This window comes from Scheffersomyces stipitis, chromosome 5 (genome assembly GCF_000209165.1).
Source record: "Scheffersomyces stipitis CBS 6054 chromosome 5, complete sequence".
Lineage (NCBI taxonomy): Eukaryota > Fungi > Ascomycota > Pichiomycetes > Serinales > Debaryomycetaceae > Scheffersomyces > Scheffersomyces stipitis.
Genome location: NC_009045.1, coordinates 1,413,906 through 1,437,680, shown reverse-complemented (window position 1 = coordinate 1,437,680; position 23,775 = coordinate 1,413,906). Strand labels below are relative to the sequence as shown.

At 41.5% G+C, this 23,775-nt stretch overlaps 5 protein-coding genes across 5 annotated transcripts; 3 read left to right on the top strand and 2 right to left on the bottom strand. All coding sequences in view use genetic code 12, as the record gives it.

Annotated features, from left to right (window-relative positions):
- Positions 1–3,161: 3,161 nt before the first annotated feature.
- GLN4 (glutaminyl-tRNA synthetase) lies at positions 3,162–5,632 on the bottom strand. Its single transcript, XM_001384926.1, has one exon. The coding sequence runs from the start codon at positions 5,621–5,623 to the stop codon at positions 3,224–3,226; it is 2,400 nt and encodes a 799-aa protein (XP_001384963.2). The 5' UTR covers positions 5,624–5,632; the 3' UTR covers positions 3,162–3,223.
- A 540-nt stretch (positions 5,633–6,172) lies between these two features.
- Positions 6,173–7,576, bottom strand: PICST_47288 (conserved hypothetical protein; the record flags this gene model as incomplete). The annotated part of the gene is made up of 1 exon (XM_001384925.1): positions 6,173–7,576. One exon carries the CDS (start codon positions 7,574–7,576, stop codon positions 6,173–6,175), a length of 1,404 nt encoding a protein of 467 aa, XP_001384962.1.
- A 2,249-nt stretch (positions 7,577–9,825) lies between these two features.
- Positions 9,826–10,029, top strand: PICST_59713 (40S ribosomal protein S28; the record flags this gene model as incomplete). Its single annotated transcript, XM_001385240.1, has 1 exon — positions 9,826–10,029. A coding segment is annotated over one exon (204 nt), but the record flags the coding sequence as incomplete, so codon positions are not given.
- Positions 10,030–11,461: 1,432 nt separating this feature from the next.
- Positions 11,462–16,183, top strand: BPT1 (ATP-dependent transporter; the record flags this gene model as incomplete). The annotated part of the gene is made up of 1 exon (XM_001385239.1): positions 11,462–16,183. One exon carries the CDS (start codon positions 11,462–11,464, stop codon positions 16,181–16,183), a length of 4,722 nt encoding a protein of 1,573 aa, XP_001385276.2.
- A 3,902-nt stretch (positions 16,184–20,085) lies between these two features.
- On the top strand, positions 20,086–23,564 carry TPS3 (alpha,alpha-trehalose-phosphate synthase, regulatory subunit; the record flags this gene model as incomplete). Its single annotated transcript, XM_001385238.1, has 2 exons — positions 20,086–20,108; positions 20,261–23,564. 2 exons carry the CDS (start codon positions 20,086–20,088, stop codon positions 23,562–23,564), a joined length of 3,327 nt encoding a protein of 1,108 aa, XP_001385275.2.
- Positions 23,565–23,775: the final 211 nt, after the last annotated feature.

Below are 23,775 nucleotides of genomic sequence, written 5' to 3'. Positions count from 1 at the left end.
ATGTCGCATTGCTTTTTATGGTACGGTTGTCTGCGCACCCCCAAAAATATTCTTGATCAGCTCATTTGCCAACTTATCACCATACAAACAGCTGCTAGCTCAGCACCGATAAACAGCCCTCGCCTACGTCTGGTCTGATCTCCTGCCGTTAGCCTCTGCCAGATAGACGGGACCCAGACAGGAAACGATTTGGTCGCGATCGATCTGGCCAAGGAAACGTGTTTTTGTCTGGCGATGATCATTCGATGTCTGCTTTTTGCACTTCTCACATTTCCAGACATGTGTGTGTGTGCAATTGAACTTTAATTATGTGGTGCCGCTGGCAAATGTCAAAAGCCATGGAAACTTACACACAAACCCCGACAGACAGTCGGCACCGAGCCCTCTCTTAACTCTGTGTCTGTTTTCGCTGCCGTCCGGGCCTCTGTTTTGCCCGTACTTTGTCGATGGTTTCCATGATGCTAGCCTTGTCAGTTTGGCTAGCTCATCTCTGCTGTTCAATTACCTACACAAACTTTAGACTCGCATCGGAGCTATTCTAGAAATGTCGCATGCTCCTGCAGACACCGAATCCCATCCCTTGTTCTTGCTTCCGCCGATGTCGCGACTAATCTTGAATTATCTCATCGAATCTCGGTCATGACGACATCCACCACTTGCAACCGGCTCCACTGTGGGCAGGCAGTAGCCAGAGAGGCGGCGAGGGGAGTGCCACCGATGTCGCAGTTGCGGCATTGTTAGATTGTGTACTGTCGGATTCGCTTTTTGTCTCGCTACGCAGCAGATTCTCTGTCTGTGCGCTCAGGCCCTGTCGGAAGCTTCTGCGGCCCTAAATGTCTGGCGCAGCACATTTCCAACTGCGCAGGCCTGAATAGGAATAATTCGAAAGAGTTGAAACGATTGATGAGGAGAACTGGCAAACGCGTAGTGCCAGGCTGGTTTCAAGTCTTGTGCTAGGGCTGGGTATAGGGGTCGTCTGAGAAGACCATCTGAAATTGGGGAAATGTGGAGATGTGGGCAGAATAGAAGGTTGGAAATTCCCCAGCTACACAGACAGACACTTCGTTGTCTCAACCTTAATTTACAGAAAAGATTTTTTCCGCATTCGCAATGTTGAAAAATCGAAAAGCCATTGCAAATTATTCACACATTGGGGACATTTGTGTGGTTACAGGTTTCAGATTAACAATAGTATGTAGAGGGAAGGAGTCTATTGAGTGTAAATCACATTGATCTGCTACGGTTTGCTACTCCGTCTTGTGTACTGAGTTTGTTGGAGCCCCGTACTGTCCAATTTGTGCTCTAATTACTAATTTAAATATTATCTAGGGCGAATTTATGACAGCAAAATGTGAGTAAATGTCGTTCAAGCACTGGTGTCTGTCTGACTATCGACAGATTTTGGGGTCACGATCTTATCACATCATGTCATGTCATGGAACAAAAAAATGTCGTCGAGTTGCAACCAGCTTTTGTGTCTGGCAGAAATGGAGTCTGGGTCCTGCTGTTGTGGTCGCTGTCTGTCTTTTTTCTGCGGCCACCTCGTCTACTTTCTTCTGTCTGTGCCGCTCGTGATTGATCGCTGTCTTTTGTCGCAATTGTTTCAGATTGATAATATTGTCGTCATGCACATATTACTTTTGGGTAGCCTACAATTTAACCACACTCATCCAGGCACATCCGATTTTTTCCAATTTCTTTTTAATTAAACTCTAATTTCATCCCTGCTAGTGCAATATTTTTTCCCTCGCCAAGCCCCGCAGCCCTATCAGCACTTACACCTATTGCCAGATGTGGAACATTTCCTGCAGACACTGTCCAGCAAGCTGGGCCCAGAAAATATTCCAAATAATTTCTGCCCAACAAAAGCGTAAATAGTAGTTAATTATACAACTTGAAGCTTCCTTTAGCCACATTGAGACTATTTTAGGCTCCTACCTATTGGCCTCATTGAAAGTCGTGGCAAGTAAGGGCCATTTTTGGCTGAGCAAAAGACTCCAACTCTTGAGCATCCATCTTCGGCGACCCAGCGTTTTGTGTCGCAATATTCTGTGTGCCCAGAAGCCGTCCTTCGCTGGGCAATCTTAGTCATTCCCGTATCCGTATCTCGGGCTAGTCTAATTCAGATTGATCATATTTGCGCGCAGTCAAGAGCTAGTATTTTTGTCGGCTGTATGCACACCATCTTTGTTAGACAGAAAAAATAAGATGCTTTGCGAACTTCGCTGGCAGAGCCGCACACACTTCCCCACCATGGACCCCACATGTTTAGTGTCGTTCTCCACTGCTCATTAAAGTTTTGGACCACATACGCAGCCATCTTAAATGGCAATATTTTCAGCTATTTTCAGCTCACATTATTTTCAGGGGTTTCACCGGAACGTTCGAGACTTACGAGGTTTACATCCACATTTCAGGACATGCCCCAGCGTACTGGTCCGGTTAGCGAAGGTAAACGAAACAATAAGGCTGCAAAAGGGATCCTGCCAGCTCCTGAATTGAATAAAATATCGAAAATCTGAAACAGGGGTTGTGGGGAGGCTGGGGATAGAGTTGGAAAGGAGAAACCACATCTTGCTCTGGAGTTGAAGGATTCAGACCAATAAGGAAAGAATGGTGGGGAAAGTCGAGGTGTAAACTGCCGTGACCCCGAGAATTATAGAGCAATTATGGCTGGGCAGATAAGGTTGAGGTTCAGCTCAAAATACGAAGCTTCCACCGGTTTGCGAGCAGTAGTGGGGAACGGGAATGTAGAGAGAAGCAGTAGAATGGTGCAAATCTGGATCATAAAGATAGTCCCTCTGCTACTCACGTAATCACACAGGTACTCCAGAAGGCATTGGATCATAGCCTGCAACCATTTTTCAGTAGGATACAGAAATATCCAACTGGAGTAGCTTGCCGACATTTTGACGTATGTACAATTCTGTAATCGCAACAATTATCAAGACTAAGCCCAGTCGGAGCAAGATAGCGCCAAACGACATTCACATGACAGGGTCTAGTCTTTGTGCACCTCCGGGGATGTCACCAAGCGTGCATCATCAAGCGAATTGGTCACTGTGGTGAACGGAAGCTTTGGCACCTCCAGTTACGTCATTACGTCAAAAGCAAAGCTACCGGTGCGGATGGTGATGTCACCAACTACAGCAGGATCATTATGGATATTAATATGTATTTATATTTACTATGTCTATTGTAGGTACAATGGCTGCGAATCGTATCAGTTCTTAGCAGAGTCTTCCTTCAAGGTCACAATTCTGTTCAACACAACCTCGTCGGCTGTAGAGTCCTTGTCTTCACAGAAGTAGCCTTCACGTAAAGCCTGGAATCTGACGGTGTTGTTGCCCTTCTTCTCCTTGATGTTGAACTGACTGCCGGCGACCTCAGCGTTCAATGGAGACTTCTTGACGACGTCTCTGAACGAAGGTTCTACGACAGCACCAACAATAACCTCTTCTGAATCTGGGTTGATATCTGCCAAGTAGCCATCTGGATGGGCCAGAGGGTTTTCGCTGTGAAACAACTGGTTGTAGATTCTCACTTGTTTCACAGGAATAGCGTCCTTCTTAGGCACCCAGTGGATGAACGTCTTGGGCTTCTTGACGGCTCCGTCGTTGTCGTAGTTGACATGCACCTTGGTGATATTTCCGTCGGCATCCTTCTCTACAGATTTAAACAGAATGTTGAAAGGAACCTTCATCAAACCAACAGGCTGGCCAGGTGCCAATCTAAAGTAATCCTTGTCGGCTTCCTCTTCACGGATGTCGGCCCTATCGATGTAGACTCTCTTGCCGAACTTGATGGTTCTGGAACCAAAAGATTCGCCGCCCTTACCTGGCTTGTAAGGAATCTCAATGGTTTCTTCGTAGTCTTCGTCAACATTGTCTACGACTACTTCTATAGGGTTCAATACCATCATTAAACGAGGAGTAGTTTGGTCCAAGAAACCTCTCACGGCACTTTCGAATCTGACAGCCTGGATGTTGGTGGTGGAAGTGGTGACACCCAAAGTGTTGATGAAAGACAAGATGGCACCAGGAGGAATACCACGACGTCTGATGGCTTCCAAGGTGTACAATCTTGGATCGTCCCAACCTCTGACGTAACCCTCGTTGACCAACTTGGCGATCTTTCTCTTGGACATGATGGTACCGGTGATGTTCAAACGGCCGTATTCTCTCTGGGCTGGTCTGTAGACGTGCAATACATCACACAACCATTCGTAAGACTCACGAGAAAGTCTGAACTCAGTCGTACACAAAGAGTGACTGATGTTTTCAAAGGAATCCACCAAACAGTGTGTGAAGTCGTACGTAGGATAGATCTTCCACTTATCGCCAGTACGATGATGAGGAGTGTTCAAGACTCTGTAGGCTACCAAGTCCCACATCTGTGGCGATGGCGATTCTAAGTCCTGTTTCATTCTGAGAGTAGCTTCTCCTACAGCATATCCTCCGTTCTTCATCTTGCGGAACTCTTCCAAGTTCTGCTCGACAGACTTGCTACGATGAGAACATGCACTTCTTTCTCCACCCAAAGTTCCATCTGGCTTCATACCACGATTAGCCTTGACTTCTTCTGGGGTACATTGGCAAACGTAGGCGTATCCAGAGTTGATCAACTTCTCGGCCAAATCATACAACTGGTCAAAGTAGTCAGACGAGTAGGTAATCTTCCAAGGCTCGAATCCCAACCATTCGACCATATCCTTGATCGAGTTGAAGTACACTTCCTCCTCTGCTTCAGGATTGGTATCGTCGAAACGCAAATAACAATTTCCGTCATGGAACTTTGCGTATCCGAAATTCACCATGATGGCCTTGGAATGCCCAATGTGCAAGAACCCGTTGGGTTCAGGTGGGAATCTAGTCAAAACTTTACCCTTGGAGAAAGCCAAATGTTCCTTGATCAATTCAGGATACTTCTGAGGCTGATCACCAGGTTTATGCAAGTCTCCCAAGAAACCCTCCGAAAACATGGATCTTTCTGGCTCAACAGTTTTACTCTTGGCATCACCACTAGCAGCAGGTGCCTTCTTCTTTTTTTCTTTCTTTACTACGTCTCTGTCATCCTTGGGACCGCAGAATTGCAAAAACAAATCGTCAATAATCGGCTTGAACAAATTGGGAGCAGCCCATTTCAAGGAAGGTAACTTTTTGACTTCACCCAAAACTCTTGGAAGCACCGAGTAACGCTTTGACTCTATTTCTTGCTTATTAGAATTCATCCAGTCAGCAATAACAGCCTTGACATCTTCGGCCGAGAGCTCTTGGCCAACTCCAGCAGCGTCGTTCAACTCGTCTACTGAAACTGAACCATTTTCTTTACCACTGATGAACTTGACAGCCTCTGAAATTTGCAAGTTCGTCTTGATCCTGCCATCCAAAATAGCTGCCGAAACCAAAACTCGGTTGTTGGTGCTAGTGGACTTGCTCGTTTCTACAGCTAATTGGTGCAAAAGTGACAACTTCTTCTCTTCCACAGCGGAATCTATCTTCGCTTCATCAAGAATCGCAGAGAGTGATGCAGACACTTTTTTGTTCTTGATGATTTCAACGGACTTTTTGTCGGACAATCCGACACGCTCAAAAAGCGCAACCAATTCTTCGTCACTAGACATCGTCTTGCTACAAAATTGGTAGATGAGAAGGAAACTAGAGAAAGAATGAAGAATTGTCTTTAGATTAGAATTTTTTAATTCTGGACTGTATACTGCAGGCAATGAGTCACGTGAACCAGCAGCCGTATTGCTTTCAAGATTTAGTCATAACGAAGGGTAAATATTATGGGGACTACGACTCTCCAAGGAGAAATACAATATTTCAATCAATAACTAAGTGCTTTTGATTGGGAAATTATCATCGGTTTATGGAGCTCAAGCATTCTTGTGGTGTTTCAAAACTTTTAGTCACATCTTCTGGTCACGTGACGTCTTGCTCTATTTTGCACCCAAATATAATGTATGAATCTTCTTCAATTACTTCGATTATCTTAAAAAGATGAATTGATATTGGTGTATATAGATGAGGAGATGATTTGACCAATTCAATACAAATTTATCGAGTTTTTAATTTCAAGTGTTTTAAAAATTGTCATATTTTCTCGAAAATCTACTTCGCTACTAATTTTGGGTTACAATTTATCATAAATTATGCAAACTATTTACAAACTAACGTCTAAATCCCAAAAATTTGAAGACTTCTCTTGCAAAAGCTGGGGGGTTGTCCAAGTAAAGATGATGTCCAGAGTTGGTCAAAATCTTGAAGTAGGCCATCTTGGCAGAATGCTGTTTCATGGACAAGTCGTTGATCTCATTGGTCATTTCCAAACCAGCTTCTTCGTTCATCCAGTCCTTGTCACCGTACATCCACAAAGTAGGCAAACCCATGTTGACAAACTTTTCTGGACATCTATCCAACAATGGCAACTTAGCCACTGCCCCAATGGCCAACACTCTAGTGATGGCATACTCACCAGATCCCTTAGCGTTGAAAACTCTATATATATAATCATGCACGTTTTGGAAGCTTTCTGGATTCTTATAGTATGTGTGAGCAAATCTATGAGTCGTCCAAGCCGAAATGAACTTGGACTTCATGGGACCAGCATTACGAATAATAGAAAAAGGCGAAAAGTTCTTTTCCCACATGAAATCTACTATCTTTCTTCTTCTCGTTTTTGGTTCCTCAACTTCTTCAGAGTCCTGTGGAACAGAAACGGCTTCACCATGGACGATTTCTTCTTGATTTGCTAACACTTCTTGTTGGATAGCAAGAGAAGGACTCTTGAGGTTTTCGATCTGCTGTTGTTCATGAGAGACGTATGGCTCTAAATTATTCTTCAAAAGCGAGAATTTGTTTCTCTCCAAACCAACAGGAGAAATTAATACCAACTTATCTATCAAATTTGTCTTGATGCCAGTATTTTCGTCTAGTATCTTTTTATTGTATTTCAAGGCATAAGCACAACTCAAGTAGCCGCCAAAGGAATGGCCCATTAAGACAAAGCGGTTTATATTTCTTCTCTTTCTCCATTCTTCAATCGAGTCTATGAACCAGTTCTCAACAGCGTAGACGTCTTGTTTAGTATTTGAAGGAAATGAAGGGAAGTTGGGTCTTGCGGAAAATCCAAATCCTAACAAGTCTATAGCGTGGATTTTGATACCGGGAATCTTTGAAAGCGAATCGTAGTTATCTATGAACAAACCCAAAGAAGCAGCATATCCGTGGATCAACACGACGTCTCTAGAAGGCTCTAGATCTCCGTTTTTGGAAGGCGTCCATGGCTCTGGCTTCTCGGTGTTCTCGATATACAACTCGTGGATGTACTTGCCATTGCCAATGTCGGTGTTGATGATTTGGGCTCTTCTCTTTCCGTCGGATTCCGGGAAGAATGGCAACACCGAGAGCAACTTGGCTTCCACCTTCTCATCGGTGTATCTACTCTGGAACGACTGTTTGATCCAGTCCTTGAACGAATCGGTCCAAGTATAAGGAGCACGCTTTCTTCCGTCGTTGAACTCGCTCTTCTTGGAGTTCATGCGCTCAGTAGCATCTCGTGTCTCAGTAGCCATTTTTATGTGTCAATGATATTGAAGTGTTTGTAGATCTGGGCCTGATGAAAAAGGATGAAAGTAGACAAAACGAATAAAAGTAGACTTTATGAGTTTCTGTATGGAAGGAGATCAGAAGAATATGACAATATGACTGTGGAATTTCAGCAACTGACTATGAAAACGAGTCTGTTCGGTGTTGGTTTTGATTTTGATACTGGTATGAATTGTAGTTTGGTGCCGTTTATCTACTCGGTTCAGCCCAGCAGATTTCGCCTCTTATATATTCGTCTAGGTGTAGACAGCACGTGAGTTTTCAACCGTGGCGAAGACTGGAAATTTGTTAACCGCTTCAAACATTTTTTGATAACGGAACTCGGCAAGAGCTCGGATTTAATGTAGAAGATCTTCGGAAGCTGTGCGGAAGCTGAAATAAATCCCGAATGCTTCACTTCGCGGTCACGAGACACAGCTCGGGTGTGCCCAAACCGTCAAGGCCGACTCAGCCATGCGGAGATAACCGCCGTAACTCCAATAGCTTCACCTTTAAATCAAAAAGAAACGGCTGAAAATGCCAACTTCAAACTCACAAGATAATGACAATTTAACCGCTGTCGCTTCTTCAGTTGCGTTTTCAAGCAGAATTTCTTTTTTTGGCGTCGAAGCTAACAGTTAGAATCCAATCTGGGCTGCCAACCCAACAACATCCAGACACTGTCCGTATGACTTCCCTAGATTTGATTTGACATGCCCGAAAGTGGTGGACAACTCTTTAAACCCGTTTGACTCAATTGGATTGTTTCCTGATTTAAGAGACCTTCTAATTGGCATTAGCGCACCTTGGGACAAAGTTTCACTAAAAAGGAACAAAAAGTGTATTGTTAGTTGACATATTATTTTCGCAGTGCGTATTTTCTTGACACAAAACATGAACACCTGCATGCTGTGCATCAGCCCTATCTAGATTGGCGTACTGGCAGCAGTTTTAGTAGCAGGGTGCCAAACGAGATCAGGTTGCTAAGACTGACTTCTGGCAAGGAAAATTTCATCGGGATTGGAACGAAGGAAAATATTTGCCTGTCTCTTTGGTTTCTTTTTTCTCACCCATTAGTTTCCAAGACAAGACTGTCGTAGGATCTGGAAAAGGTGATTTGATACTATACCGAGACGTCTTCAATCTCTTTACATATTCCAATGGATCCCCAATTATTGAAAGGACATGTCGGGAACCACTACTAGCTGCTGTTTGCCTGTAGAGCACACAGTAGCTAATGGTATTCTTCTTTCTATACGATAGGCACTTTAATCTACCTCTATCGTTTCTGCCCATTATGTCAGTAACCAAAGAAACTGTTAGATATCTATATAAGTGCTTGGTCTACTGCTATTTCTCTCCAATGATCAAAACTGCATTGATGAGAGCGGTCTTAAATGAAGCAAAATATACCCTAATGGCATTTATAGGATGCGTACAGCACTGTATACTTAGCACACTTAAATTACCTCTGATGATTAGTAGACGTGATTGCAGCAATTGAAGAAAAAGTTCTTCTTTTACACCACCTGAAACCAGAAATACTGCATCCCCCAAGTCTAATGGTGATCCATGAGCACATCTTCGACAGAGAAGTGGTGGTAGGCGTCACAACACCAAAGTCAGCTGATTCCACTATCAAATAGTTGGGCAATCGGCTCAAGAGATGCCAAATCAATGGAGTTGCTTCAATTCTACTTCCTCAATTACGAAGATCAAATAAGTAGAAGAACAATTAAGTAGGGTGAATTGAAGTTAGAAGCTTCTGCTTTCAGCTCACTGACTGCCCGCCATTCAAGTTGCAAAAATGTCTACGAACCCGAAGGCAGGGAATCTCCATTTAATTGGCAGCTTATTGCTTTCATCAAGAACCTATATAAGAAATCCTTTCAAGAAATATATAATTACCAAGTATTTGTAAATGAAAATGTCCCTCTTGTTGCAACTATCCACTCTCTGGGTAGCTACTAGCACGTGATTAGTCATGTGCCTCCATAATCTTTCATTAACTATGTGCACACTCATTTTGTCTTCCATACACACACTCTCCAGGAAAATTTTTTTCAACTATAGGAACTTCTTCTTCTTGTAAATGTCTTCTTCTCTTGATCTACAAAAATCAGCAATTAAAAATGGTAAGTAACTAGTGCCAGATCTTTGCAAGAACGTAACGTTCTTGCAGTTGGATGAATTATCAAAATCTCCCGCTAAAGAATGAGCAATACTAACGATTTTTCAGGACGCTAAGACTCCAGTTACTTTAGCTAAGGTTATCAAGGTTTTGGGTAGAACCGGTTCCAGAGGTGGTGTCACCCAGGTCAGAGTCGAATTCTTGGAAGACTCTTCCAGAACTATCGTCAGAAACGTCAAGGGCCCAGTCAGAGAAAACGACATCTTGTGCTTGATGGAATCTGAACGTGAAGCCAGAAGATTGCGTTAAGTCTATCATACTCCTGAAAAGATTACAATACATATTCCAACAATATCATCAGTACTTGAAACTATTGCTGGCTTATGCTACAACGTCATGTATTTATAAATCCAATGATTCAGTCAAATTTACAGTGATTGTGGGTTCTTTTCAATTTTGAAGGTTGGCGCAGGGATAAGTATGTTGTGTGACCAATGGTCTTTTATCTTACTCCTTGTCTTACTATTCATCCATTCCAAAATCTTTTAATACATATAGGTTTACCAGAAATGTAAGTGTAGCATGTAGATTCAATTTTTCACAGTGCAGTCTCGTCACGTGCAAACAGAACTTGCAGCCCTAACCCTAATTTTGCGCGAACGAAACTTGTCACGTGCAGGATATATGGTGACTGAAGTTAAGCAAGTTGGAAGAGACACCTAAATACTACAAGCTGGCATTGACCTAGGAGTTAGCAGCATAGAAGACACTTTTAGACTTCTTTCCGTACGTGAAGGAGATTCTTGTAAAGCGAAGGTTTTGTTTGTTAATAATAAATGCAAAGAGCACCGCTATACGCACATTGTCCTACTCGCGATTGAACTGCCACGAATCTTCGAAAAAACTGGAGAATCACAACCAATTATGGGCAACCTTTCCTCGTACTCAATCTACAACTGCAACTATACTCAGTAGCAATGCAAAATTCTTAACTTTTTATTGAAGAGACTAGGAATGCAATTTTTGTGGACCAAACAGATTGCCAGAGTGAACAAGCAATCGAGCGCACAAGCCGAAATCGAGCGCGCAAGCCGAAATAAACCGGACAGTGGCATGAAGTTTTCCCAAGAAAAGTGTGGAGTTTGTTAAGATAACACACTATTTGGAAACTTCAAATGAAAACTTGAACATTTCGTGGTACGGCTCACCTGAAACAACCAGTGAAGGTAAGGCTCTGAAGTTTAACCTTATTTACCAAATCATATGCAGACATGCGCTACCTTACTCTCGGTTAAAGGTGCTGCATGTGTCAGCCATAAAAGCTTCCACGCACTTCCTTCACTATGGAAGCTTATGTAGGACTGAATATAATATCTGCATAGTTCCTTATCAACTGGGGACACCTAATAATAATCCAATGGCATACAGGATGGCTGCGTCTTTGAAGCCATATCGAACATGGACCTGGAATTGCAGTACAAAAGTGATTCTAACTGGTACACCGTTCCTTGATAGAAATTCATAACTTTCGTTAAATATTAGACTCTTTCCGCCACTGCTTGTTTTCACATTCTTTTCTGTTGAACTGGTTTTTCTCAGCTGAAGCAGTTTGTCCTTTTTCAGGAGACTATCGTGCCCATTCTGTTGGTTATTCCGTTAATTATCCTTGATTTCCCGGTCCTAGTTTTTTTCACACTATACAACACCAAAGTTCTGAATTTTCACTCAATTGTTTAATAGCATGGACTCAATCACACATTTGTGGTTGCTGAAGCTAAACCCTCTTGGTTCTGTTCACATTGTTGGCCATGAATTGATTGTTGGCCTCGAATCGTTGTACAAAATAGAACTGCCAGGTTGGACTTCTCCATTGTACTCACCCAGTGGAAACGCATTGAATCCACTTTTCGTCAAAAAAGTTTCCTTGTATGTCAAGCTTGTTTTCGTCGCTTTACTTATCTTGCAACTCGTGGCAGCACTCCTTACACCCACAAAGAAAATCACAAAGACGTATACGCAAATCGGTTTTCCTACTAAATTTGCAGTAATAAGCTTGCAAGCTCTTGCCACATTGGGCATCTACGTCCTGTCTCATGATCTCAATAACATCGTCCACTTTGCTACATTGCTGTTGTTGGTACTTCCCTTGCAATTGATTGCACCCAGAAAGTCACCAGTTTCTTATGGTGTAGTATTATTCTTCTGGTTGCTGACAATTGTCTTGTTCGTAGTTCCAACCATTCAAGATACTTTTTCGACAATCACAATCTACCGGACCTCGATATTCTCATATGGTTGCGAAATATGCGTTGCCTTAACATCGATTGTCTTGTTCTTTCTAGATAATGCTCATTATCATACCTTGATTGAACTGGAAACGGACCCTTACAACACCTACAATATCCTCTACTATTTGACCTTCCAGTGGGTCCAGCCTCTTATCACGACGGCTTACACCGGCGAGCTTACTAAAGAAGATGTCCCAAATACCTCGGCTCACTTGGCTTGCGAAATTACTCTCAAATCCTTATCTAAAAATTGGGAACAAGAGGTAAAAGCAACTGCAGAAAAAAGCTGGTTCATTCCTGAAAAGTTCAGATTTGGCCCTTCGCTAGTGAAAGCGATCTTTAAGTCGTTCTTGTATTACTTTGCAATTAACCTTAGTCTTGATCTTATGGAAACAACCTTGACCTTTTCTCAACCTATTGTATTACGCCAGTTAATCATCTACGTACAAGAACACAGCAGCGCAGAAGACAAGCCTCCTATCATCATTGGTTATGGTCTCGCCATCTTGTTATATGCCATTAACTGTACAAGGTTTTTTGTAATCAACCAAGCATTTAAGTACCAATATGAGTTCCAGAATGCAGTACATTCGTCACTTGTAGCGATTATTCATACTAAGTCGTTAAGGTTATCTCCTGATTCCAAGAAGGCAAAGCCTACTGGTGACATAGTAAACCATATCTCAATTGATGTTGGAGCCATTAATGGGTTCTTCTCTAGTTTGCTGGGCTTTGTTAGCTCACCCTTGAAGTTGATTTTCTGTTTGGTGTCCTTGTGTAGGCTACTAGGCAATGCTACATGGGCAGGTATGCTTGGCTTCGTGGCAGTATTGCCTTTTTCAGTTGTTTTGTTCATTGTTTTTGCCAACTGCCAAAAGAATTTAATGAAATTCATGGATGAGAGAGCTAACTTAACAAATGACATTCTAACGTCCATCAAGAATATCAAGCTATACTCGTGGGAAAAACCAATGTTGAAAAGATTGACAGAGATTAGAGATCTGAAAGAATTGAATGAGCTTAAAAAGATAGGAGTTATTATGGCTGCTGTTCAGTTTATTTGGGGTTGTGTTCCATTCTTGATCAGTTGCTCTGTTTACACTGCTTTCACTCTTTTCTACGACATCCCTTTAACTGCTGACATTGTTTTCCCATCATTGGTTCTCTTTGATCTTCTCTCTGAACCATTGTTGGAATTACCAATGTTGATTTCTCATTATACTAGTGCTGCTGTCTCTTTTGGTAGAATCAGTGATTTTCTCTTACTTGATGAGCTTGACTTGGATAATAGCAAATCGTATAGCCACAGACTTAGCTCAACTTCTAACTCGATTCCAGTTAAGCTTGAAAATGTCACTTTGTTATGGTCTACAAAAGAAGGCGCAAACAAAAAGTTTCACGATGAAGAGTCTCAGGTTGAAGAAACTCATAGCAATGTTGCTTTGTCTGACATTAACATTACTGCCGAAGCCGGAAACTTAACGTGTATTGTAGGAAAAGTTGGAAGTGGGAAAACCACTCTTATCAGATCTATCTTGGGTGAAATTCCTATTCATACACAACCTTACTCTGATGATTCAGAATATGCTCCTAGAGTTGAGGTAAATGGTACAATCGCCTACTGTCCCCAAACTCCATGGATTTTGAATGGTACCGTTAAAGAGAATATTTTGTTTGGCTACAGATATAATGCTGCCAACTACAAGAAGGCAATTGAAGCCTGTGAGCTAGTCAGTGATTTCCAATCTTTAGCTGATGGTGACAAGACTGTTGTTGGAGAAAAGGGTATTTCTTTGAGTGGTGGACAAAAAGCTAGAATTTCGTTGGCTCGTGCTGTTTACTCAGGGGCTGACATCTATCTTTTAGATGACGTTCTTTCTGCTGTAGATGCCCATGTTGGAAAGAAAATCATTGACAATGTGTTAGGCAGAAATGGTGTTCTCGCTTCAAAAACGGTCATTTTGGCTACAAACTCTGTTCACATTTTACACGAAGCTCACAACATTTACTTGTTGAAGAACGGAACCATTAGTGAGAGTGGTGACTATGATACTGTCGTGGAAAGACAGTCTGATTTGGCTGAATTGTTAGAAGAGTTCGGAAAAGGGAAGAATTCCCAAGAAATCGAAACTGAACCTGAAGAGGTGGCCAAACAAGCCCCCGTGAACTCGAAACAACCAGAAATAGATACCCTTGATGTCGAAGAGGAAATAATTGAGTATGTATCTGAAAGTATTGATCCCGATCAAATAGACGCTCGTGGCCTTCGTCGTGGAAGTTTGGTTTCATTTGGACACGAATACACAGATGAAGAAGACGATAGTCCAGTTAGAAAAACCGGCAATACAGAGGAGAAGCTTGGGAAGGGTCAAGTTAAGAGAGATACTCTTTTGGGTTATCTAAAAGCAGCAGGTTACAAGTACATCATACTCTACTTGATTTTGTCTACTGGTACCTACTTGTGTTCTATGCTAGATAAACTTGTTTTAACAAGTTGGTCGGAGAAGAATAGTGCTTCTGGAGGCACAGTTAATCCACACTTCTATTTAGCTCTCTATGGAATTGTTGGAATACTGGGTGGGGGTTTTGTATTGCTTAGTTCTGTTGTCCTTTGGACATGCTGTATTGTTCCTGCTTCATCGTTCTTCCACGCCAGACTAGCCAAATCAGTCTTGGCTTCTCCAATGTCTTTTTTCGAGACAACTCCGGTGGGAAGAATCTTGAACCGTTTTACACAAGATATTGCAAGTCTTGATATCCAGATTCCCATGGTCTTGATTAGTTTTGCTCTACAGCTTCTTAGTGCGTTTGTCACATTTGGGGTAATCATTTCCGTAGTTCCAACTATCATCTTCTTCCTTGTGCCTATGTCTTTTATTTACAATTACATTCGCCAACTTTACATTCCTGCCTCAAGAGACCTCAAAAGAATCGAAAGTGCTTCGAATAGTCCTATTATATCTACGATACAAGAGTCGCTTAATGGTGTTGATACCATCAAAGCTTTCAATCAAGAGGATAGATTCACCCATATAACAAGAGATGCGGTTGATGAGTCTATATCTGTAGGTTTGATTATCGTGGGAATCCAGAGGTGGATTTCGATCAGATTGCAGTTCATTTCGTCTACAATTTTATTCCTTACTACTGTATTAGCTTTGACAACGTTGACTACCAGCACTCCTATGAACTCCTCAGTCTTTGGTTTTGTCATGTCGTATGCCATGAATACAGTTCTGGTGTTGAATGCAATCGTGAGAACTTGGGCTGAAGCTGAAACTGTGATCGTTTCATTAGAAAGACTCAATGAGTACAGCGAGCTTCCTTCAGAGGCACCAATGGAGATAGCAGACAAGAAACCAGCTGAAGGCTGGCCAGAACAAGGAACCATATCTTTCAACAATTATTCTGTTAGGTACAGAGAGAACTTAGATCTTGTCCTTAAAGACATTAACATTAGCATCAATGCTAAGGAAAAGATAGGAGTTGTGGGAAGAACTGGTGCTGGCAAGTCTTCGCTCACTTTGGCATTGTTCAGAATCATTGAAGCTGCTTCCGGTAATATTACAATCGATGGAGTTAATATCAATGAAATCGGATTGTTTGATTTAAGACATCACCTTATAATTATTCCTCAAGATTCCAGTACTTTCAGAGCTTCTGTAAGAGAAAATTTAGATCCGTTTGGCGAACACTCAGATGAGCAATTATGGAAGGTTTTGGAAGCTGCTCGCTTGAAAGAGCATGTGGAAAAGATGACAACAGAACCAACGGAACAGGAAAAGAAAGAAAGTAAAAATGCAGAGGAGTTAGGAACTTACAGAGGATTGGATGCCAAGATTGCCGAAAATGGTTCTAATCTTTCAGCCGGTCAGAAGCAATTGTTATCTTTAGCCAGAGCTCTCCTCAACGACACCAGCAAGATTTTGGTCCTTGACGAAGCAACTGCCGCCGTAGATGTACAGACTGACAAAATCATCCAGCAGACCATCAGGAAAGAATTCAAAGACAAGACTATAGTTACTATCGCTCATAGATTGAATACTATTATGGACAGTGACAGAGTTTTGGTTTTGGACAAGGGTGAAGTTAAGGAATTTGATGCACCAGATAAGTTGAAGGAGAACAAAGATGGTATCTTCTACTCCCTCTGCAAAGAAGGTGGTTATATTTAATTATGCACTAATTGATGTATGTATAAGATATATTTTTGATTTGTATTGTGCACAAGTAGGTGTATTAGTTAAACTCTTGACTCATGTTTCGACCTTTTTGTCGGAGAAACTTGCTGCATGTGCTCAATTTTGCAATCAAGAGGTTATGAAATTAGAGAATGAAGCCAGAAGAATATTATTACTTTCTTATAATTGCAATGTTCGACTACCTCATAATAGCATTATATAAGATACTTTTTCATAGGATGTAGAATTATTTAGCCTTTCTTGGTATTCTGAGAGGGCCAACAAAACCTTGCAAGAATTTATATCATTTGATCAATAATGAATAGCACAACTCTTCCTTTGCAATTGAGTTAATTACGAGGAGGTGTTGCTTAGAGCATAAACTGCTAGATCCGCAAAGCAAAAAAAAAAAATAAAGTCGTTTCCGTTTAGGCGATATTTTCGACTGCGTAACTATAAAATCAGAGATATTATTTTGAACAGTCTGTTATGACCAAATGGCAAGTGAGAACAGTGTTTAATTGACGAATCCACCTCAAACAAATTACATGGAGAGTGTGCAAGAATGAATATGTATCAGCAGAAATACGTAATAGGAAGCTTTTTAAAAGAAGTTGCATTTTCGAAATTTCATAATTTTTCAAAATTTGAATAAGAAAGTGCAAACTTGATAACCACTAGTAGGTAATTCGTGTGAGTATACTTTGTAGGGGTGTCAAAGTAGACATACTCCAACTTATCTTATCTAACCGGACTTTTTTGCAAAGATTAATTACACTACAAGGCCGAAATAGTATTGTGTGACTAACTGCAAGTGTAGCGATGATCACGATGCAAATGATAGTGAAATACCATTTCTCTTTATATACGAGAAAACGGTCATCAGGCTCTCTGAAAAGCACAAAATAAGAAATTGAATAATTCTGTAAAAGCTGGGTCCCGCTTTTTGACTTTAAAAAACTTTAAAGCGGAAATCGGGAACCTCTGCGGTGTGGCATTCCTCATAGTTATAAGATTGAAGGAGCTCTGTGGTTACAACTTCTGCCAAGTGTCAAATTTTTATCGAAACATTGAATATAATAAGGCTCTTCAAATGTGTAGTTCTTATTAGGAGCTTAATTGTGATGAAATCCCCGTGAACGAGTTGGCGCTCAGGATACTAGAATGCCTAAGCGTTCGACTAGCGAGGTTACCACATTTAACGATTATACAAAACTTTAATTAGGAAGAGAAAAACAGATTGGGACAACTCGTAATCAATTCTCGATAAGACAAACTACATCGAATTTAACCCTGTTCTAGGAATTGCTTTCTGCTAACACAAGCCAAGAATGTTTCTCGGCTACAATTGTTTGAGCTCAGAGTGAACCGATCTTACATCATCTAAGGTCCTTTGCACTTTTAAATTCACCAAAAGATATACTCAAAGTGTTCGGACGGAATTCCTAACAGGAGGAGAAGTTACCGTAGATTTATTTGGCAGTATTGCTGTCATGCTCTTATTAGGACAAACATAATGGAGAAGCAATACCAAGAAAGTAGTGTACTTTTTGTTTCTTTAATTTTCTGATATGTTGACGTTCATTCAGCTAAACTCAGGATACCAGGATTCCTTCGACAAAATCAGTCAATATGGTTGATATGGTTTCATGAGTTGTGACATTCTTCTCGCATTATGGAACTTCTGCCGCAGGTACCATGGTTGCCGCAGGAATATTTGTTACCGAAAGAGTAAAAAATATTACTAAATGTATGGAACCCTTCTAGCGATAGCCTTTCAAACTTGAAATCGAACTGATTCTGATTAACTTAGATAGAACACTGAGTTTGCAACATAACCTGAATATTAACCACAGATTATATTGTCTATAATTAGCAGATAATGCAGGTTTTCCAGAACCGCAGAATTGTATAAGCCAGACAGAGACAGCTACAGAAATGGCCCTTTTAGGGCTAGCTGAATTTGCTACAGCTATGTAAATCAAAGTCTCCGACTCAAGATAAGCATCATTTAAATACGTAAGTGGTGATAACAATCAGGCACTTGCAATAATTGTAGATTTTTTTGGCGGCCTCCTATTGCACAAAGTAATTGCACAGCTCTGTACCAACTGAATTAGCCCTTTCAGGACTTTTAGCATTCTAAATAATTAGTAAAACTAATCGGTCTTCCCTCACAAAGAAATTTCGACCAATGATGAGAGTAAGTTGTAGTTCAAAAGGAGGAACCTTTCGCTAGCATTCATACTGCTATATCTCACTTGCATTCAAATGCTTATCTATTCGACTTAGAAGAGGTTACCTCTAACTCATTTTCACGCGGTAAGTAAAATTTGTGTTTCGGTCCCTCATGAACAATGTATTCAACCAAATAGAGATTTCATTTCAAGAACTTCTTTAGCCATTTTCTCGAACTGCTCTATATATCGATAAAATTAAGAAAATTGAGATAATCGTGGACGACAATGGCCTGAGAAATTCTCAAAACTTGAGCATTTTGAAAATGCTTTGATGGCATTGAGATAACCTCAATATTCCAACTCATAGTTTAGATACAAGGTACTTTGGTGCTCTTGGTCAGTATCCGTATTCACTCTCTGTGATATACGAGTAAAATTGCCGAAACTATTGTGGTTTTGTTCTGTGAAATTTTGGAATTTTACTTACTTCCGACTCTTAACCTCAGTGCTACTCACAATCTAGCATATCAAGTTATCGATGGATTAAGGACTGGATAAGTTCCTGCTTTATTATTTCGCATTCATTCTCTCAACAGCTTTACTTTGGATAGCTGCGGTGTGGAAAACGAAAATTGAAGCACACCAGTTTGAAATCTACTTTTCGCAGTTCGAAGTCTATCGGACGCCAGATTAGGACAAGAGAAACAAGAATGTGGTGCTGCAATTTAATCAGACTGCTCTACCATTCCTGAAAGAGCAGCAGCTCCTTGAAAGGGACTGCATGAGAAGATCATATAAAGAGCTTAGCCAGGATCTGTATCGGAGGGTTCGGGCATGCAGATACACTGAGCCCCATTACGCAACCATAGACAAACGGCGACAGCTACAAGTAGATAGGCGTTCTTCCTTAAAGCCAGGAAGAATGAAACGTTTCAATTCCGAGAATACAAAGAGGAGGTGCGGCAGAAGGAAAAATTGTAGATGGAAAAATCGCGAAGAACTGCCTATCACCAAAGTGAATCTCCCACCACGAACGGGTTGTAGATGTGTTATTGCAAACGGTGCAGTCCCCGCTACAGAAAGAGAATTTGTTGCACCATTTAACACATTCAGATAGAAATGAATCGTTCTGCCACACAGGATTCGGTGAGATGAAGATAATATGGATATACACTTGGTTGGCCAGCTGGAGCAACTTCCACGGAACAGGAACGTGAATTTTCAAAGCCTGAAAAGCCAGATTTCCTAGAAATGAAGGATCAGGCAAAGAACTGCTTCGGTAGTCTGGCCTGAAATTCATATATGGCTGGTTGGAGAAGGATATTAAAGAGCTGCGAAAATGTGTACCAGAGCTCATTACCATATTCTTTTACTTGTATATTATTCACTGCCCCCATCACGCTATACAGTGGTTACATTCGATACCTCTACGACTGTTTCACGAATTTCGTACCGACTCTTATATATATTATATACACTATCCTGATATTGTTGAGTCTCTTAATCTATACGTCTTCACTCTTTGGTCTCATCTTCCTTATCTTCCTCATCTTCCTCATCGCTCTCATCGCTTGATTCCAGGAAGTCTAGAAGCCGAAGAGAAAAGCCTGGATTTATACAGAATATTCTGACCATTTCCTGCACAATACCGCTCAGTATATAAGGACCCACGTACCCACAGATTCCACTTTGAACTCTACAATTTCACCAGCAACCATGACCGTGATTATCGGGTCTTTGTAAGTATCTCCAGCATTTTTGCACCTACAGGCGTGGGACTGATCTGATGTCTTTGTACGAGAAGACTTTTCGGTGCAATTGGCGACGAGGATCGCACACAGACTGCCCACGCTGGTAGAGATTTTTACCCCAGATTACTAACTTTCTCCAGGTTTCTTCCATACACCGTTCAGTTCGAGGTTGGGCCCCAGTTTGACTACAACGGCGTAGACCTCAAGGAGGCTACGCCAGTACCGGGGTCCGCAGCTGAGATGCGTGACACCAGTCGATTTCAATCGGTGCTGACTCCAATTCCCATATCCTTATCCTTAACTTCGGGGCAAACCAGTCTGATTCTACCTTCTCTCAGTAAAGCCAATTCGACGCTGCACACACCACTTCTGCTGCTGCCGAGACATGGAGATGCGTCCAAATACAGTTTGAACGAGAACGACGTCAATGGCTTTGAAGACTTCTTCTATAACAGCCAGAAATGGCACAAATCACATGTTCAGCTAGAAGAAAGCTTGAAGGAGAAGCTTCTGCCCCATTACATCCAACCAAGATCACGTTATCTGCACCTAAACTACCCGAGCTCGTCCGTTGTCGTAGATATAAAGAAACAGCAACAGCACGATGAAGAAATGGGCAGAACAGGGTTGAAAATCAACCGCTCCACGACCAATTTAGTTGATCTGAACTCAGCTACTTCTCTTTCGGCTCTTAGTAAAGCCGCCACAGGAGCCTCTGCGTCTTCAGTAGGAGCAGGTAAACTTCGCGCGAGGTCGTCGTTGAACAGAGCTCCTCCCACCTTCACACTACATTCCAATAGCAGCACCAATTCTCTAGCTATAGCCGAGGAACAAGAAGAACAAAAACAAGAAGTCAATGAAGCTCCTATTGAGGATGTCTTCGACCAGGACTTTTACATTCTGAATAGAAGAGAAACAAAGTTGGCACCGTTTGGAGGCTTTTCCAACCCAGATATAGAGGGAATGCTCTTCAACCAGGAAAGCATCTTTGAGAGTGCACCGTGGAAAGTCGTATTCGCTCAGAAGGGAAACGTTTCGTTGACAAAGGCAGTGAAACTCTCGGTTGAGGATGGTGTAATCCACAATAACAAATGGGTAGGAACCCTAGCGATGCCTAGTGATTCCATTCCCAAACACGTAATTGACGACATAGCCGAATCTCTCAGTAACAACTACGACTCTGAAGCAGTATTCCCTAACGATATTACGTTCCAGGGACATTACAAGTCATTTTGTAAACAAATTTTGTGGCCCACTTTCCACTATCAGATCCCTGATGATCCCAAGTCCAAAGCTTTTGAAGACCATTCTTGGAGCCATTACAAACTCCTCAATCAACTCGTAGCAGATAAAATCGTAGAAGTATATAAGAAAGAAAACGGCGAAGACGCTGATCCCGCAGACCCAGAGAATCTCATCTGGATTCACGACTACCACTTGTTGTTGGTTCCATTGATGATCCGACAGAAGCTTCCAAATGCAAAGATAGGCTTGTTTCTCCATATATCTTTTCCCTCTTCTGAGGTTTTTAGATGCTTTGCCCAACGTACTGAAATTCTTCGAGGAATGCTAGGAGCCAACTGTATCTCGTTCCAGACGGAAGAGTATGTGAGACACTTTTTGCAAACCTGCAACCGATTACTATTAGCAGATACAAACGAATACGGTATCTCGTACGACGGAAACTTGACTATGATAAATACCATTCCAGTGGGTATAGATGCAGCTTCTCTAAGCGATGTAGTAGAAAGCGAAGACGTTAAAGAATGGCGTCTGCTTATTCGAGATCGCTGGGGAGGCCAGAACTTAATAGTAAGCAGGGACAAGCTAGACAAGCTACGTGGTATCAAACAGAAATTGCTAGCCTACGAGATGTTCTTGACAAACAATCCAGAATACATTGATACCACAGTGTTGATTCAGATCTGTAATGGATCAGCTAATGACTCTGAGTACGAGTCTGAAATTAACCAGATAGTCGCTAGAATCAACAGTCTTCCTGACAATATCTCAATGTCTCGACCTGTTGTATTGCTTCAAAAAGATATCGAATTCAACCAGTATGTAGCTCTTCAGAGTGAAGCAGAGGTCTTTGTGGTGTCGTCAATGAGGGAAGGCTTGAACTTAACCTGTCACGAGTTCATCACCTCTACGAGCGAGAAGAACTCACCATTGATCTTATCTGAATTCACCGGTTCTGCTTCTTTGCTCAATTGTAATGGGAAGGGTTCTCTTTTGATCAATCCCTGGGACATTAAGAAGTTCTCAGAAACGTTCAAACGCCTGTTAACAATGGATAAGAAGGAAAAACTCATGAGATGGCAAAACTGTTTTGAGGTTGTCTTGACTAGAGATTCCAGACATTGGGTTCAGAGTTGTCTCCAGAGTATAAATGAAGCCTGGGAAAGAGACTACAAGAAGAATTCTACAAGTTTAAAAAGATTTACCAAACAAGCGTTTGAAAAATTCTACAGGGACGGCAAGAAAGGGAGAAGACTCTTTTTCTTGAATCTCGAGACTCCTGTCGCAACAGCCAATCCTTCTCATCCTAACGCACATGCTGCCGTAGCAGCAGCAGGCAAGAACTCTTTCAGTGTTCCAGCTACTGTTCATGCTTTCATGAGCGATATCTTGGAAGACCCTCGTAATGGTGTATATTTAATGAGTTACTTAAAGAAGAAAGACTTGGATAGTCTCTACAGAAGATATCCCAAGTTGGGTTTAATTGCTGAAAATGGAGGTTACATAAAACTTATAGGATCCAGCAAATGGATCTCTACTGTTGATGAGTCGGAACTTCAAAGTTGGATGTCACAAGTGAAACAGTTGATCGATTCGAAAGTCGAAAGGTTGCCGGGTTCCTACTGTGAAGTTGAAGATTGTACAATCAGATTTCACACTGGTCGTGCATTTATAGAAGACAGGGAAAGAACTATAGACACAGTGGGAGACACCATCCAATATATCAACAGCTTGTTCCAAGAACAGGATGATGTACATGCTACTTTAATAAGGAATGTTGTTGTTGTGCAAAAAAACCAATTATCGCTCAAGGCCCTCAAGTTCATTATATCGTACTACAATCAAATGAAGTCAGGAGTAGATCCAGAAACACTAATCAAAGAATACAGAGTCAAGCAGGTCTCACCGACAGCAATGCCAACCACTCCAGACAGAAGTTACGAACAGTTGCTTCCACTACTTTCCCCTAATAGTGGAAGGTCGCAGAAGGGTGTAACTTCCATATTCTTTTCTGGAGGATCTACACCTATCGATGAGCCCAGTTACGAGTACATTAACTTCTTGAAAGATGTGGGTGAACTCGACAATGCTTTGGCAGTTGTCGTATTGGGGGCAGATTCGGATGTCAAGACCTCCGCTACTCATGCTGCCAGAGGTAAAAACGAGCTTTTAGGCATTTTATCAAAGGCTACGTTGCGTTAAGTGGAAAGGATTTTGTATTGACAGAAGCTAACACATATAGTACATAATATTGGTTTGATAATATTCAAAGGTCTTGGGAATAGTGAGTGATGTAATAGTATAATGTATAATGTATAAGTATTGGAGATGTAATACATATAAAGCAGTATACGTTGAAGTATTGGTGGAATACACATGTAATAATATGGTATGTACTGGCATAATATACAAA